Raw genomic sequence first — 16,741 nt, forward strand, 5'->3', positions numbered from 1 at the left:
ACAAATTAGTTTTATACAAATTTATGATATGCAAAAATTAACACACAGAAAACTGATTTTGACGCAGAAAATCATAATTTGCACTCAAGGGATTTGCGAATGTACGGTGAAGAGTGGGGTAGTGGATAATAATATAGGAACAGAAAGTTCACAATAAAAGTTTCCAACGTTTAATATAAGAAATAAAATGAAATTAAAATATGTATATGTATATGTATGCATATTTTAATTCAAATGTTTATTTTCTTATTAAAATAGGCAAATCCTCTTAATGCTTAAATATTTTGTATAGGGTTTTTTAATTTTTTTAATTTTTTAATTATAATAAATTACAAGGTATTATTGTTATATATTCTTCAATCTTCAAACAAATCCATGTTTTGGGTGCAATAATTTATGAAAAAAATCTAAATATTCTTTACTAAACATTTAAATATAAAAATTTATCTTTTGTTAAATGAATAAATACTAAATACTGATTGTGCAGATTAGCTTGCGAACTTTCATTTCAATCATCAGGAGGGATGTGGATTATAAATTATTTTCTGCCCGAACCAAGTTTTATATTAAAAATATAAAAAATAGAAATTAAATTTACTTAATACTTCTTTAACTTAAAGAAATTGAAAAGGTTGCACTTTTAAATTTAATGAAGTTGTACATTCTTTAATTAAATATTTATAAGACTAAATATTTCATTACACAGGAGTCCAAACTTTATACGAAATCATATTAATATTTAAATCTTAAATATTTATATTAAGTGGATGAAAATTTCTTTATAGCATATTAATTTTTAAATCATATGGATAAATATTTATATCATACGTAGGTAAAACTTTTACATGGAAACGTATTAATTTTTAAATCATAATAATAACTATTTGTATTACACAGTAGTATTAATTTTAAAACTTTACATGAAATGATATTAATTTAAAGCATATAAGAGGTACAACTTTACACTAAGGGCTTGTTTGGAGCACCAGATAAAGAAGATAGGATAAGATAACTTATCATATCATACTTTTATCTTTTATTTGGTGGGTCAATAGAATATGATTAGTTTATCCTATTGTCTCATTTTATCCTATCCAATACATGATTTCTTATCCTATGGGGGGAGCTGGGTTAGGATTCAACAAGATAGGATACCAATATTGGATTCCCAATATATCCTCACGCTATCCAATATATTTGTATTTATTGCATTATATTTTATTTTTTCTTTCTCCTTTCTCTTTCTACATAATCTTAGCAGGTTGCTAATCAGGTGCTCATCAAACACAGGACATGATATAGACTTATCAGCCCCATATCATATCCTACCTTTATCAGCTCCATATCATATCCTATCCTTATCCGATAAGTCCACCAAATGAAAAGTATATTAATTTTTAAAGGGATAGGTTATAGTTACTACCTCTTTTTCTTATTATCTCTTACTACTAAATCTTAATCGTTGATTTCCGTTAATCTAACGGTTATAATTTATTAGGTCATACTTATTAGTTAATTATTAGAGTAAATATCCTTTTTAGTCCCTAACAAAAAACACGGTCCCCATTTTAGTCCTTTACAAAAATAAATTAGTCAGTTAGTCCCTAACAAATTCAAAGTGGATCCATTTAGTTGAAATCGTGGTCTCTCACAAATTCAAAAAAGACCCATATTAGTTCCTAAAAGGACTAAAATGGGTCCATTTTGAATTTGTTAAGGACTAACTGACTAATTTATTTTTGTAAGGGACTAAAGTAAATTAGTCCCTAACAAAAAACACGGTTCCCATTTTAGTCTCTAACAAATTCAAAGTGATCCATTTAGTTGAAATCGTGGTCCCTTACAAATTCAAAAAAGACCCATATTAGTTTCTAAAAGGACTAAAATGGGTCTATTTTGAATTTGTTAAGGACTAACTGACTACTTTATTTTTGTAAGGGACTAAAGTGGGGCCGAGTTTTTTGTTAGGGATCAAAAAGGGTCTTTACTCTAATTATTAATTTTCAATAAGATTGACGAAAATTCACGGTTAAGATTTAGTAATAAGAGGTAGTAAGAAAAAAAGATAGTAACTATAACCTCTCTTATTTTTTAATTATTGGGAAAAATATATTTAGATCATACGTAGATAAATTTTGTTACATAAAAACATTATCTGAATCGTACGGAAAAGACAACTTTATATCATATTAAAATTGTAGGATTAAATATTTGCATAACAAGGATGAAATCATTATATGAAATGTTATTTCAACACTGCTACTCATGAAGAATCATGAGCATTTAAACACAGCTAAATTTCTAAACTCTCAGACATAACTTGAGATTACAACAGAAATTCTCCTCCAATTTCTAAGCTTTAACTATCTTCAAAATTGAAAGAGCATGAATTGGTGGTAACTTGGATTGGCAAAAGCTCTGCCACACCTCCATCTTCTGTTCCACATCCTTTGTGAGTGCCTCATACAGTGAAGTTGCAATGCTTCGTGCTGCATCTCTTGCCTCTTGAAGTCTATCATTCAACAAATCAACTGCCACTTCAATCAACTCTCCCAACCCAGACTCTTCCATTTCTTCAAGTCCCTGCCACCATGCATGTGTACACACATACCTTAGAACAATCCATACATAAACATAAACCCCATCAAAAGAAAGACATCAAAGTTCAATAGTGTTCCAATTTTTACCATCTTGGAGACACAGTTGGAAAGAGACACAGCAGCTTTAGCCCTAATCCTGAGGTTGTTGTGACTAACATATGCCCTTAGTTTATGAAGTAAGGGAAGAGGGGTCATGGATCCCACCATTGATCCAAGTGCCCTATCAGCTTCTTCACACACAAACTTTTTATCCTGTGATGATTTCAGTAGCAGCTGGAACAGCTATTGAAATTTAACCAAACAACATAATCCAACCCATTACTCAATAGAATCATATATATTATACCAAAAACCATGCACCAAGAAAAAAAAGATCACAGAAAGAGGAAATTGAGTCCACAGTACCAAGCCATCAAATGCATCAGAGGTAGAGGGATCCAACAATTTGTCACCAAAGGCATTGAAAATATCAGAAGCAGCCATAATAGAGGTTTTGCATAGAGCACTGCGAGGATTCTTCATTGCCTTTGCCACCACCAACACAAGTTTTCCCCTGGTCACAACTTCACATCATAAATTCCTCGAAACCCAATTGCACACATAACTAAAATTCAAAAGCTTTTTTCAAAAATATCAATAAATTAAAAAAAGAAAGAACAGAAAATATCCCTTACAAGATGGGGAATAGGAGAGAGGAGTGGTACAATGCGAAGCGCCTAACATCATTTAGTGACTCACAGACCTTGGTCCAGTTTTTTGAATCTAAATCTTGAATCAAACTCTGCAATTTCAAAGATTTTAAGAAGTCAATGCCAAAATCTGAAGAGAAGAATTGAAGGGTGGGAAAAAAGATCGAATTTTTATGCAGTGGATGTGAAAAAGAAAAACTTACTTGGATCTTGGCTTCAGGGTCTGATATGGGTTTAAGGTTTTCAGAGGAGATATAATCAACGGTGGCATCCACAGATAAGGGCAATGGAAGTTGGTTTTCGTCATTCTGAGCACGATCTTGTTGTTTTTGGGTTGAAACAGTGATCTTAGGTTGTTTTTTGGGTCTATCTGGGGTTGTTGTTGGAAGAGCGTTATCAATGGGTCTGAGTGCCATGGTGATTTTTGCAGAGCAAGAGAAGATTGAAGAACCTGAAAATTGTTGAGTAATGGAGATTCTGATTCTTTGAGAAGAATTGATTGATTTCTCGTATAAAATTCACAACTTTTTCACCTTCAAGTTTATAAATCTTGAATGAAACAGAAAAAAAAATGGAAAGAGACGTTGGTGTAACGGTAACATTCGGAAGGAAGGTGTTCAAAGCTTTGAATTTTCTTGGAATCGCCACAACGTACAAAATGCGGTGCTTTTATTTAGTAGTAATATTTTTTATTTAAAATTAAATTAAAAAAAATATCTCACTCTCTTTCCCAATAATTTCCATTATTTATTTATTTATTTTACACACAATTTTATTTTCTTTAAAAAGACTAACACTAATCCCATAAAATATAGAAAAAACTTTAATTTCATTCATTGTGAATCACTTAGCCTCGTGTAATTTCAAATTTGTCACTCGGACCCGTGGTGAATAAATTGTATTATTTGAATGTTTAAAATGTCCTTGTTATCAATTAATGTCCTTTAATCAATAAAATTCTAAATTATATTTGAAATGTCAAAAATATCTCTAATTTAAAAGGAAATTTTGATTAAAAATACCTACTTTTAATCTTAACTCTTTTACTTTATTCGATTTAACGGGACTCCAACATCAAAGAACATACATCAACTCCTTCACGTAAAGAAAAAGTTAAGAAAGATATCGAATTAAGTAAAATGGTTAAGGGATGTATTGAATTGAGATTTCAAAGGATTTTAATGGATTATTTTTGGATTAGGATTTCTAAGGATTTTTAATCAGAATTTCTTTTTTAGTTAGGAATATTTTTGACATTTTAAATATAATTTAGAATTTCATTTATTCAGGGTATTATTGATATTTTATATAATAAAAATATTTTAGACATTTAAGGAGCTAAATAATACTTTCTAAAACCACAATGAATTTGAGTGATAAGTTTGAAATCACGGAGGGCAAAGTGATAACTGTTGTAACCGAAATGGGTGAAATTGAAGTTTTTCGAAAAATATAATATTATTGAGATTTTCGATTTTTTTATAGTGTTTAATTTGACAACTATAGTAGTTTTTTTTTTTAATGAAAACTTATACTGTGTTTGGATTACAGTTTCTACACACAAATTGAGTTTTAATTGCAAACTTGTCAACATCACAATGAGATAAGATATTCTTACTATCAATTATTTTTATTACTGCTCTAATTACGGTTAGATCCCACTTTTTAGCCGATAATCTTTAAAAAATTTCTAAAGAGAGAGAAAAGAAAAATAATTTTTAATATACTCTTCAGAGTATATAATTATATTAGAGTGGTAGTGTATTACTAGTAGAAAAAAGTGGTAATATGAATATCTTCCCTCCATTACAATTAGGTTATGTTTAAATATATATAACTTTAGGTATTAAATTCTAGTTTGATTAGAAGGGGGAAAAAGTTATTTTTTCATTAGGTAAAGTCATGGTTTGCGAATTATAATCTAATCATATCATCAATAAATGTAATGTACTAAAGAAAATACATTCACAGAAAAATTATATTTGTATTTATCTTAATTTTATTTACATGGTGAGATAGTTGAGGGTTTGAGTAGAAATATGAAGTAAGTCAGAATATAATTTTCTATATATCATTCAAGAATAATTTTATGTACAAATTATAAATTGAAAACTTTGCAAGCATTGAGGTTAGTTATAATATTCAAAAACTGAAAAATAGTATTTGAAATAAAAAATGTAATAATAATAATAATAAGGAAAAATATTTGTTAAGAGATAAAAAAAAATTCTTATAACTTTAAAACAATATTATTTTGAAGTTTAGAATAAAAAAGATAGGATATTTTGAAAATTTTGCTTCTCTCTTGTAACATGAATTTTTTCAAAATGCTTGCATATTTGCTCAACCCCAAAGCTACATCATTTTGGGATTGTAGAAGATAATTTTATTTCTTGTGATAGGAGAAACACTAAACACTAATAATAATAAATTAAAATTAACTTAGGTTTTTCTAAAGAAAATATCAATGATTACTACCAAATGCAAATTAAAGCATAAATATCAAGAGAGATTTATGTTTAGTGGTTGTGCCCATGATTTTTTCAATGAAGAAATCACTCAAACAAACCCATTCAATGGGGTGAAGGGGGAGGGAACCAAGGTTTTATTCAAGGACAAAGAAAATCGGCAAGAGACTCATTCATTCACAAGGAAAAAGGTAGATTTAATGGGCAATAAGTTATTCAAAACCGAACGCAAAGGGGGAATTGCCTACTCCCAAAGTGTTATATTCATGATATGGTATTTAGTAAAGCCTCTGAAGCATAGCATAATGCATTGGTGGTGAAACTCCCAAGAAAGAATATTGGTTTCTTAGCAATGTGCATAGGCCAAAGGCATATTGAAAGCTAGTAGGAGGTTTTGATATCATGGATGTGAGATAATGCCTACTTTTAAAGGGAGAAATGTTTCATTACCTGATTTCGGTCTTTTTTTTTTAAATGTGCAAATGTGGAAAATATTTTTCAATATACATCTTTCATACGTATCATTTGCATTCCGTTTATTTTTTTGTTAAAAAAAGTTACAATTTAGCTCTTTTTTAAAAAAAATATAGGATGCACTTCGTGTTGCATTTTTCATATTTCACCACGTGCACAATATTAATCTCTTTTTCCGCTCACCTCCTTAAAAATATCCCAACCCACTACACTCACATAATCAATATCATTTCTCTCACTCAACCTTTCTAAAATTTTTCCATAATCACTCCACTCTCTTAAATTCCCTACCTAAGGGTGTTCATGTTGATCTAAATTGGTTTTTATTCTCTAAATTGAACCGAATTGGTCAAATTAGTTTAGTTCAGAGAATTAAACTATTTTTTTTTATTCTGAATTGCTTGTATTTTCTCGAACCAATTCAGAACTAGATTATAATTGGTTCAAAATTAGTTCGAAATCGATTCATATTTCAAAACTAGTTCGTGTATGAAAACTGATTCTGAATTAGTTCTTTTGATTCAATTCAATTTTTTGAACTGGTTTACAAAACCAATTCAGTTCTTAAAATTGGTTTAAAAAAACATAATTCGATTTGATTCAATTATTTTGCACAACCCGACCTTACCTATTTATCTTAATTGAAAATGAAATGATTGTTATCATTTATTACAATGACAGAAAGTATGAAAGTGTAATAAGAATTATGTTTGAATGTAAAAAAAAAAAGAATAAAGGCACAATGCGATATGAGCTTGGAGAGTCTAAAGAGAAAATTTGTTAGGAAATTTAAGCTTCAAGCAAACCAGACTATTTCTTGTTTGACAAGCATATTTCTTTTGTAAGAAAAATTCACTAGTTGAGAAGTTTCCAACGATGATGATCTTGAGCTGAAATTCTGTGTGTTCAAGCAGCAAAAATATTAAATGAAGGTGCTTAAGTTGTATGCTGAAATTGACTTTGTTGATAGTTATCTGTTACTGAGGTCATCACTCAATATTAGTATTTCACAGCCATTTTCTTGTAATAATGAGAAATATGAGTCATTGTCTGATGCTAGACCATTTCGTTGGCCGAATACATCAGTTGAAGATGAAGATGGAGGTGACGTATGGAACATTGATAGTGATTAGAGCAGTGAAAATGAAGACGAACACAGAGATAAAACCTGTAACCATAGTTCATCTGATTGTAAAAAGGGCACTTTTGGTGTTAATATTGTTTCGCATGCCATCCTGATTGGTGTTCATTTCAATTCTGTAGTTCTATCTTTTGGATTTGCTAGTGAAATTCCACAACAAGTAGGGGTGTGCATGGGTCAAATTGAATCAAATTTTTCGAAAAATCGAACCAAATTAGTTTAAATGATTCGGTGCAAAAATAATTTGGTTCGGTTTAAAACCGATTTTGTTCGGTTTGGTTGGAAACGGTTCTGTTCGACTTGGAACCGGTTCGGGTCGACCCTATTCTGAAAAGAAAAAAATTAAAAAATCAAAGAAATAAAGTAATAAAAATCGGGTTGGTTCGAAAATGATTCAGTTCGGTTCTTTAAAAACCGGTTCGGTTCATAAATTGGTTTTTAAAAATCGATTATTTTAAGTGCAGTTTAGTTCGGTTCTTGATTCGGTTCAATTTTTTGGTTATTTTGCACACCCCTAATAGCAAGGGGAAGGTTAGTTTATCAATTGCATGATTTGCTTGACATGTGATGTTCATTTAATGTTTTCATCTTATAGGAAATTTATATGAATAGGCCAATCTCATTCTCCATTTTGGAATGATAATCCACACTAAACATATATTACTTGGGATCACCTTAATCAAGAAAAGGATATCCCTGATAAGGGCGTGGACGATTCTTGACAAATAGGAGATGGATTATGCATTAAGCAAGTAGGCCCTGTGTTGCAAAATTGGCAGCATCTTGCTATATTTAGCAACCAAGGTTTTTTCCATTACTTTCAAGCAGTTGATAGATAATTTAATACAACATCTATTTCAATTATTTCCCCATGAACCAACTCATGTACCAAGGGATAACTCCATTACTTATACAATCCATTGGTATGCATCATAGGTAATTTACCTTAACACATGTATTCTTTAAATTCATGTTATCAACTAGAAACATACATAACATAATCTAACATTTGCCTAGCAATCCATTGCTTGGCTATTTTATACAAATCATGTCTTAAAATAACATATCAACATAGTTATTTATAAGATTACATCAAAAGCATCACAAATACATATATTGTGTAAATCCTATACATGTTCACTAACAAATGTACGTAAGTTTACACCAAAATATGCATTCACATCTATGCTCTCCAAAATAACACAACAGCATGCAATAGGCATCATCCCCTACTTAGGCTTCTTACCCAGGGAAGATCCATCCCCATTAGTATCTGCACCTGAAATATGTCCCCACACGGGGTGAGATAAATATCTCAGTAAACTAGAGGTCCTTGAAAGATTCCTCCACCCGTAAGTTCACTTTAGTGCAAAAATAGTAAACTCAAGACAAAACATTCAATATTTAAATTCATGCAATGTGTATAACAATCAATTCTACTGGCCAGAGAACCTACAATGTATGAATTACGCAAGAAATTACCGTCTTGCAACATACCTAAGTATAAGAAATTATTCATTTTATACTAAGCATAAGGAATCACCGTCTTATGCCTCACACAAGGAATCATCGTCTTGTGTGGCACACAAAACAATACACATATAATGCATCATTTCACAATTCAATGCAATTACATACACCATATAAAAATCACTACCCCCTCGAGGCATGTGGAACAAACAAGGGATAAATTTCAAGGTCCAAAAGCTTATCTCTTGAAGTTTCCAATTAGGACTTGCTTCAAGCTCAAGTTACCTTCTAACACTTGATTATATACTTGAAATACACACCAAAATAACTTGTCACAAGTAACACCTAATTACAAGGTGAAAATACCATCAATCAACATTACAAATCAATGTAAAACTATTGAACAACACATTATCAAATCACAATTGCATTTTTATCTCAAAATTTTTACTATTTGCAAATTTACCCAAAAGTGATTTTAATTTCCTTAATTAGACATCTCACCTAATTAATCCTTCTAAATCATGATTAAATCATTAATCGATTATTAATTTCATAATTTACATGTTATGGTTATTATAATAAATAAATTATTCATGAAATGTGTTAATCATGACGTGGGCTACCCATGGAGACCTTTGTGACCATTGTGCCCCTAATTAAATTAAAAAATACCATTGTGCCCCATTTTTAAATTATTTAAAAAATATGACATTTTCCCTAAACATATCACCAATATGCCCCAATTTGATTGTTGATTGGCGCTCATACTCGAGTATGTAACCAACATACTCGAGCAAATCAGGTGTCATGAGTTTCTACTCGAGTACAGGACCTTGATACTCGAGTATGGAACCATATACTAGAATATCAAGGCCTCGTACTCGAGCATGATAAATTTTTATCATAAAACTTCATAAGGCCATAACTTTTGGCTCAAGGGTCTGAATCAGGTGATTTTTTTTATTTCACATGACTTTTTGAGATCTATGCACTAGAAAATTCCCGGAGGATTATTTGTTAGTGTTGGAAAGTAAAACTTTAAATAACATCAAGTAAAAATTTAAATAACATAATTCGCAATGATAAAATATACCAAATGGGGCACAAAGAAGCATTTTTTGAGAAATTTCTTGGACCAAATCCCCTTTAGATATTTGCCAGCACGTAGCACTTGAAGAGTTGTGTGGAATAAAAAAAAGCACCTGATTCGGACACCGAGTCAAAAGTTATGTTCTTCCAAAACTTTATAGTAAAATTTCCCACATTTTGTAATGCAATTAAGTCTTGTGATACCTACAAGCCCCTTCTCAGGTCGCCCGAGTCAAGTCCAATATTATGAGTATATGACCATAGAAACTTGTTTTTGATCCAAAAAATCTCATAGAAAAAAAATTATATGGCTCAGTTCACTGATATAATGGATTACCGTATGCTGGTGTAATTGAATACTTGGTCCAGTCAACGATTAAGAATGCCTGGTATGAGAATTTTATAAAAAAACCCAGCTCTTGCAAGTAACTTGGGTTGAATACTCGAGTATTGTTCGTGATCTGGGTTTTTAGGAACATTTACTCGAGTACACCATCCATGTACTCGAGTAAATGTTCATAAAAACGCAGATCACAAACAATACTCAAGTATGTCATATGTGTACATAGCTCGGCCAACGGTCAAATAGGGAAAGATTGGTGTTATGTTTTGGTACGAGGGCACCCCGATAATTTTTATTTTAATTAAGGGCAAAATGGTCAAAAGGCCATCAATGGAAGGTGACAACATTTTTTTGAGGAATGGAAACAAGTGGATCATTACTAGATATGGTGGTTGTCACACTTGTGTGAACCCCTATCTTTCTCAAGACAACAGACAATTTCATTTAAACTCCATATGTTTATGCGAAACCTAAACTAAAGCCAACTTTCTAATAATTTTTTTTAAAATATTTCTACAATAGCAGAATTGCCAAAAATTACACTTAATTATTTATTAGGATCATATAAATATTTCGGAAGCTATACTAAAGCCAATTTGGGGAAATGTTACCATCACGGACAAGTGCAAAGCTACAATTACCATCTCTCATACCAAAAATATATTTAACATAATTATTAAAATTTAAACACGTAAAACCATATTCAAATTTTTAACTTAAGATATGTCTAAAATATTTGGGCCTAGCTTGAAATGACCAAGATGTTTTTCTCACTACTCACTGCTAGCCTCAACCTTTGAAACTTACTTCACTGAGAGTCTCTGCTCCCCTGAAGAATCATTATAGTACACAAACACACAAACACAAACAGTCAACAAAAAATGGATAATTTCAATCCAAAACACAATAAGGATAGTCATAACTTAATCGATTATCATAATCAACTCAAGCATCAATTAAGATATTTTATTTTCAATATTAATTTTATTTAGTTTCATTTAGAGGGAAGATAATCATAGTAGACCTAAGAAACCCTGTTGCCAATCGCATATAAACAAAAAAATTTGGCCTTCATAACCACATCAATCCTTAGTGTGCACACCTCTCCACCAAAGTTTCTACTAGTATCCCAAGAAATCTTGTTGTCAGGTACCACATTGGGAAGAATGAATAAACATCATTTTCACATCATATAATATCGTAGGCATATAACTATAAGGTTATGTTCGTCACTTTCAAGAGGTACTATCCCAAAAGTTATCTTTTCATTATTATCTTATCACACGCAATTTAGGAAGATCCAATCTTGTCAAAAATCACATACTTGAAATTTTTTTCAAAGATCTTTATAATTTTCACATAAGTCATCCAACATCTATGAAATGTAATATTCATATCACATACATAACAAATTATCATACTAATCTACTATCATTAAGGAATTAGGATTATACTCATGAAAAATCATATATAATTAACCAATGAGATCCTAGAGATTAATATTACACCCAACAAAATGTCCGACAAAATTCATATATAACCAACATATGCTTCTCTAGGGATTAGGATTATACTCAACAAATTCCCAACAAAATTCACACATAACCAACCTATGATTCTCTAATGATTAAGATTACACTATCATAATTCGTATAAAACTAACCTACGGATTAAGATTACATTATCAAATTTTATATAAAAACTAACCTATGGATTATTATTAAACTATCAAAATTCATATAAAACAAACTTATAGATTATGATTACACTATCAAAATTTATGTAAAATTAGCCTACGAATTATGATTGCACTTTCAAAATTCATATAAAACTAACCTACAGATTATGATTACATTGTCAGTATTCATATAAAACTAAATTACGAATTAGGATTACTTGCACTCCATATTGGAAGGCTTCCCCAATAGAAGATAGATTCACGAGGGAAAGCGTAATTGGTGGCTGAAGTGAGAGAAAGAAAGAAAAAGGATAAGAAAAAATGGAGAGATGTAGGTAATTGGAGAGAATGTGAGAATGATTTGATTTGTTAGGTTAAGTTTCCTTTTATAGTCAAATTTTTTGTAGGTATTAATTGCTGGTAATATTAAAATGGTTAAATAACTATTGATGATAATCATGATTGTTTTAATTATCATTAATTCATATCCTAACGATTACATAAATTAAATGATAACAAAAATAAATGCTAATATAACCCATAAATTCCTAACATTAAGGGCAATTAAAATAATTATTGCCTATTTACCAAAATAAAAAATAAAAAAAATTATTGCCTAATTATTTTGAATATTACAAATTAACATTATCACCAATTACAAGTTAAAGTTACAATAATATATCAATTAATGACATGCTAGTAACAATTAGTGGAAATCACTATTAACATATAGATATATCAATGCCTATTTCTATAACACCACTTTATATCAAAGTTAACATATAGATATATCAATGCCTAGAACGAGGAGCCGTATGAGATGAAAATCTCATGTACGGTTCTATAGAGTGGCAGTAAGGGTGACTTATCTGTCAACTTTTCCACTATCACCCCCAAATCATGATTCTATTTGGTTTGCCCAACCAATCAATTATTCGGAGAATCTACAAGAAGATAAAAAAATACGAGATTGTATCACGAATTTTATAGAAAAAATCAATTTACTTTTCGGAGGAATTGGTAAAACTATTTCGATCCAAAGTGTATACGAGGGAATCAACCTTCTATTTATCTAATTCTTTGAGAGAAAGAAAAAATTGTATGTTGCTGCCATTTTTGGAAATCATCATCATCATATACGAGGGAATCAACCTTCTATTTATCTAATTCTTTGAGAGAAAGAAAAAATTGTATGTTGCTGCCATTTTTGGAAATCATCATCATCATCATCATCACCATCACCATCATCATCACCATCATCATCATCACCATCACCATCATCATCATCACCATCATCACCATCACCATCACCATCACCATCATCATCATCATCATCATCATCATCATCATCATCATCATCTTTAAAAACTCTCCTGTAAATTTTTTTCTAGAATCACTTACCTTTTCCCAAAATTTTGAATCATTTACACCCTTACTTAAAGTTTTTTTATCAGTTACCCCTCTAATTTAAAATTTCTTTATCATTACTCCCCTAACTTAGGAGGGTAAGTGATAATTTTTTAAGTTAGAGGTGTAAATGATTCAGAATTTGGTTGAAGAGATAAGTGATTCTGAAGAAACCTATAGAGATTTTTCGAAGCTTTCCCTTATTATTATTATTATTATTATTCCTAGATTTTTTTTTATATGCTAACTGATCAGACCAAATACAGTATGGACTGACCTATATGTATCGAGCCCAATCACACACGGTTGAATGGTCTTATGTTGTTAGTGGCCTGGGCCTGATATTGCTGTTGGAGCGTGCTTGAGCTTTGTCCTTCTCGTTGGCGTGTTGCACCAAATGAGGGGTACCTGCGAAGACACTCTGATGCTTAAGTCAGTATACAGGCAGGTGTTTTTGTGTTGATTAAGTAAAGATGATCGTACCTTGGTGGTATATCGTTTGCTTATATAGTAGTTAAGATGCCGCCTTAGTTAAGGCGGCTTGGCTTCTGAGTGGCCAGCCTTGGGCTGCAGGTCAGTCAGGGGACCTGAGTAGCCTTATCTTCCATAGTGTCTAGTAGTAGAGTTGTGGCAAGTTGGAGTTGTCCGTTGTTTACTGGAGTTAAGGCGCGGTGGAGTTGCCTTGGGCCTTAAGTTTACTTCCACTTGAAAGAAAATGGTATTTGAAATATTATTGAATTGAGTAAATAATATGTACAAATAGGTCTCTATTTATAGAGAATGAAAACCCTAATACTTGACCTAATGGGCTTGGCCCAATACAACAAATACTAATAATAATAAAATAAAAATATTTACAACACTCCCCCTCAAGTTGAGGAATAGATATTTATCATTCTCAGCTTGCTAGTAAGTTCTTGAAATCTGTCTAAAGGAAGTCCCTTTGTCAATAGATCAGCTAATTGACGCCCAATGAGAATGTATGGAGTGGTAATCAACCCGCTATCATGTTTCTCTTTGATGAAATGGCGGTCGACCTCAATATGTTTAATCTCATTTATAACTAACAAATATTTACAACACTTCCTATAGAAGGTTTCATACGCGATGTGGGTATCGCGTCTTGTGTGACGTGATGAAGGCATCGCGTCTTGTTTGTGTGTCGCGATGAGGGCATCGCGTCTATATTTGTTCTTTGCGCTTTGCTCTGGTCTTCAATGGGCCTGAGCTTCCTTATGTGTTTTTGGACCCTGGTTGGGCCTATATTTTATTCGGATCACTAACATAACAAAAAAAATTTAATCTGAAAAAGATATTCCCGTATCATCGTAAAACTAAGATAATGTCATGTTAATTTCTTGACTTCTCTTATAACCAAAAAGTTGAGTTCTTCAAAAAGCCACCAATTGACTTCTTGAATAAACCATTATTTTGGAGCTTAATTTTTTTGGATAAATTTTGGAGCTTAATTTTCATATTTCGAATATCTTCTTTACAAATTCTTTTACAACTGTTCATCCTATTTGAGAAATAGCTCAATAAATATATAATTGGAGTCCCTTATTATTTTACATCTCTTAGACCATTACTATTTATCTAGAAAAGTTTTGATTTTATATAAATTTTACTAAGTCTCGCAACAACATCTTAATAATTTTAATTTTAACACCTAACTCTGTTAATTATGTAAATAACTCAACGCGGTAGTACTTAATTATTCAAGTAAAAGAATCTAAAACAAAAATAAGCAATTGTCCAAAAAAATTCTCATTCAAATTTATTTTTCTATACATATGAATAGTACACATTGACGAGGGAAAATAATTAGAAAGTAGCCACGCCACGCACCATAAGCAATTCATTCTAAAATTATAACACAATGATATTATAATATTAAGATACACTTACAACCATAAACAATGATATTATAAGAAGCTCCAGTGCTTGCACGCTTTGTAAATGTGTCCATCGTTGCACTTATTTATAACATTAAACATGCATTTAATTTACAATTACAATATTATTTTATATAATTACGCATGGCCGCATGCATGGGTACCTGCGGCAAACATCTCTGCTATATTTTTAAATATACGATGACCTATGGTGCCAAAGGTTATAAAGTTATTTCATGGAGAAATGAAGACTCTGAGCATATAAGTCAAGTAAAAAAAAGTGTCATCCATTTATCATGGACTTTAAACTTGTCAAACGACGCTATAATATTACTCAATACACTTGTTAATTAGGTCCAAATTCAATACAGAATCAGTGGTCCCACAACCTAAAAATAAATAACTTAATTACTACATGAGCTTACAAGTAAAAATTGGTCATATTATCATTTAATTTATTTTATAAAATAAATTATACCAATTAATAGAATTCCAAATTCAAATAATTCTATATTGAATCTCTTAGTTATAATAGTATTTGAAGTTATATTTTTATGACAATCCTTTGGGAGATATCCTTATTTAATAAAATAAAAAAGAAACAACATAATCAAACCAACCAATGTAATACACGGTTTAAACTAAACCGTGGTAATTAATTAGTTCAATTCAACCAAATTACTCGTTTAATTCGAAATTTTAATTTGATTTGTTTGAATATTAACATAAAAACCATTCTCGTGACAATAATTTTGTCGACGTAACAATTTACATGGATTTACCTTTTATTCAATATAAATAAGTAATATAAAAAAAAGTTAATTTTAATCTAAACTGTCAACAAAGCTTTACACTATATATAAATTATGGGATTTATACTTCTTATGTAACATAAGAATGCCACACTCACATCGTTTTACGTGCCAATTTTTTTATTTACTTTTTTCCAATGGGGTCCACCTAAGTATGTGTGTGTTGCAGAAATTCTCATCTTATGTGACATAAGAAGCATAAATCCCATAAATTATATAAGGGTTTAATGTTTTGGTTTTTACTGTAAAAAAAATTTTATCTGTCACACTCATATAAAAGTAAAAGGTCCCACTAATCTTTTCTCTTTTTCCTTTACAATAGAACTCATCCAGTTTTATATGTGTAGCTGAAAAAAATTTCCCGTAACAAAAGCATAAACAAATTTTCCATTATATAATGATATTTATTAACAAAAACAGTTCAGCTTTTTACTAAATAGAGATCTTTAAAAAACTTCAAACCCATAAACAAATATGCTAACACTTTCAGTTTTACAGGACTAGATCCATAGCTGCAAATATATGTAATTTAAGGGCAAACTCATAATTTGAAGAACTTTATAAATGTGACATTTATGCATTTGATCGTTAGACAATAAATTCAAATAGTTAATAACTCATAATTTTTTTCAGTCTTGTGCGAACGAATCTTTTTAGGCATAAATTATATTT

At 30.6% G+C, this 16,741-nt stretch overlaps 1 protein-coding gene across 1 annotated transcript; it reads right to left on the reverse strand.

Annotated features, from left to right (window-relative positions):
* Positions 1-2,348: 2,348 nt before the first annotated feature.
* LOC133313255 (uncharacterized) lies at positions 2,349-3,722 on the reverse strand. The gene is made up of 5 exons (XM_061514605.1): positions 3,493-3,722; positions 3,275-3,381; positions 3,006-3,153; positions 2,688-2,882; positions 2,349-2,583 (listed from the first exon to the last, which is right to left on the reverse strand). Exons 1-5 carry the CDS (start codon positions 3,703-3,705, stop codon positions 2,353-2,355), a joined length of 894 nt encoding a protein of 297 aa, XP_061370589.1. The 5' UTR covers positions 3,706-3,722; the 3' UTR covers positions 2,349-2,352.
* Positions 3,723-16,741: the final 13,019 nt, after the last annotated feature.

Source organism: Gastrolobium bilobum, unplaced genomic scaffold (assembly GCF_033153095.1).
Source record: "Gastrolobium bilobum isolate Gb01-03AN ecotype WA unplaced genomic scaffold, APGP_CSIRO_Gbil_v1 utg3862, whole genome shotgun sequence".
Lineage (NCBI taxonomy): Eukaryota > Viridiplantae > Streptophyta > Magnoliopsida > Fabales > Fabaceae > Gastrolobium > Gastrolobium bilobum.

Coding starts and splice junctions, on each gene's coding strand:
- LOC133313255 (XM_061514605.1), bottom strand. CDS start 3,705: ATGGCACTCAGACCCATTGATAACGCTCTTCCAACAACAACCCCAGAT. Junction 3,154..3,274: donor TCTCTCCTATTCCCCATCTT/GTAAGGGATATT, acceptor AGTTGTGACCAG/GGGAAAACTTGTGTTGGTGG. Junction 2,584..2,687: donor CCAACTGTGTCTCCAAGATG/GTAAAAATTGGA, acceptor GCATGGTGGCAG/GGACTTGAAGAAATGGAAGA.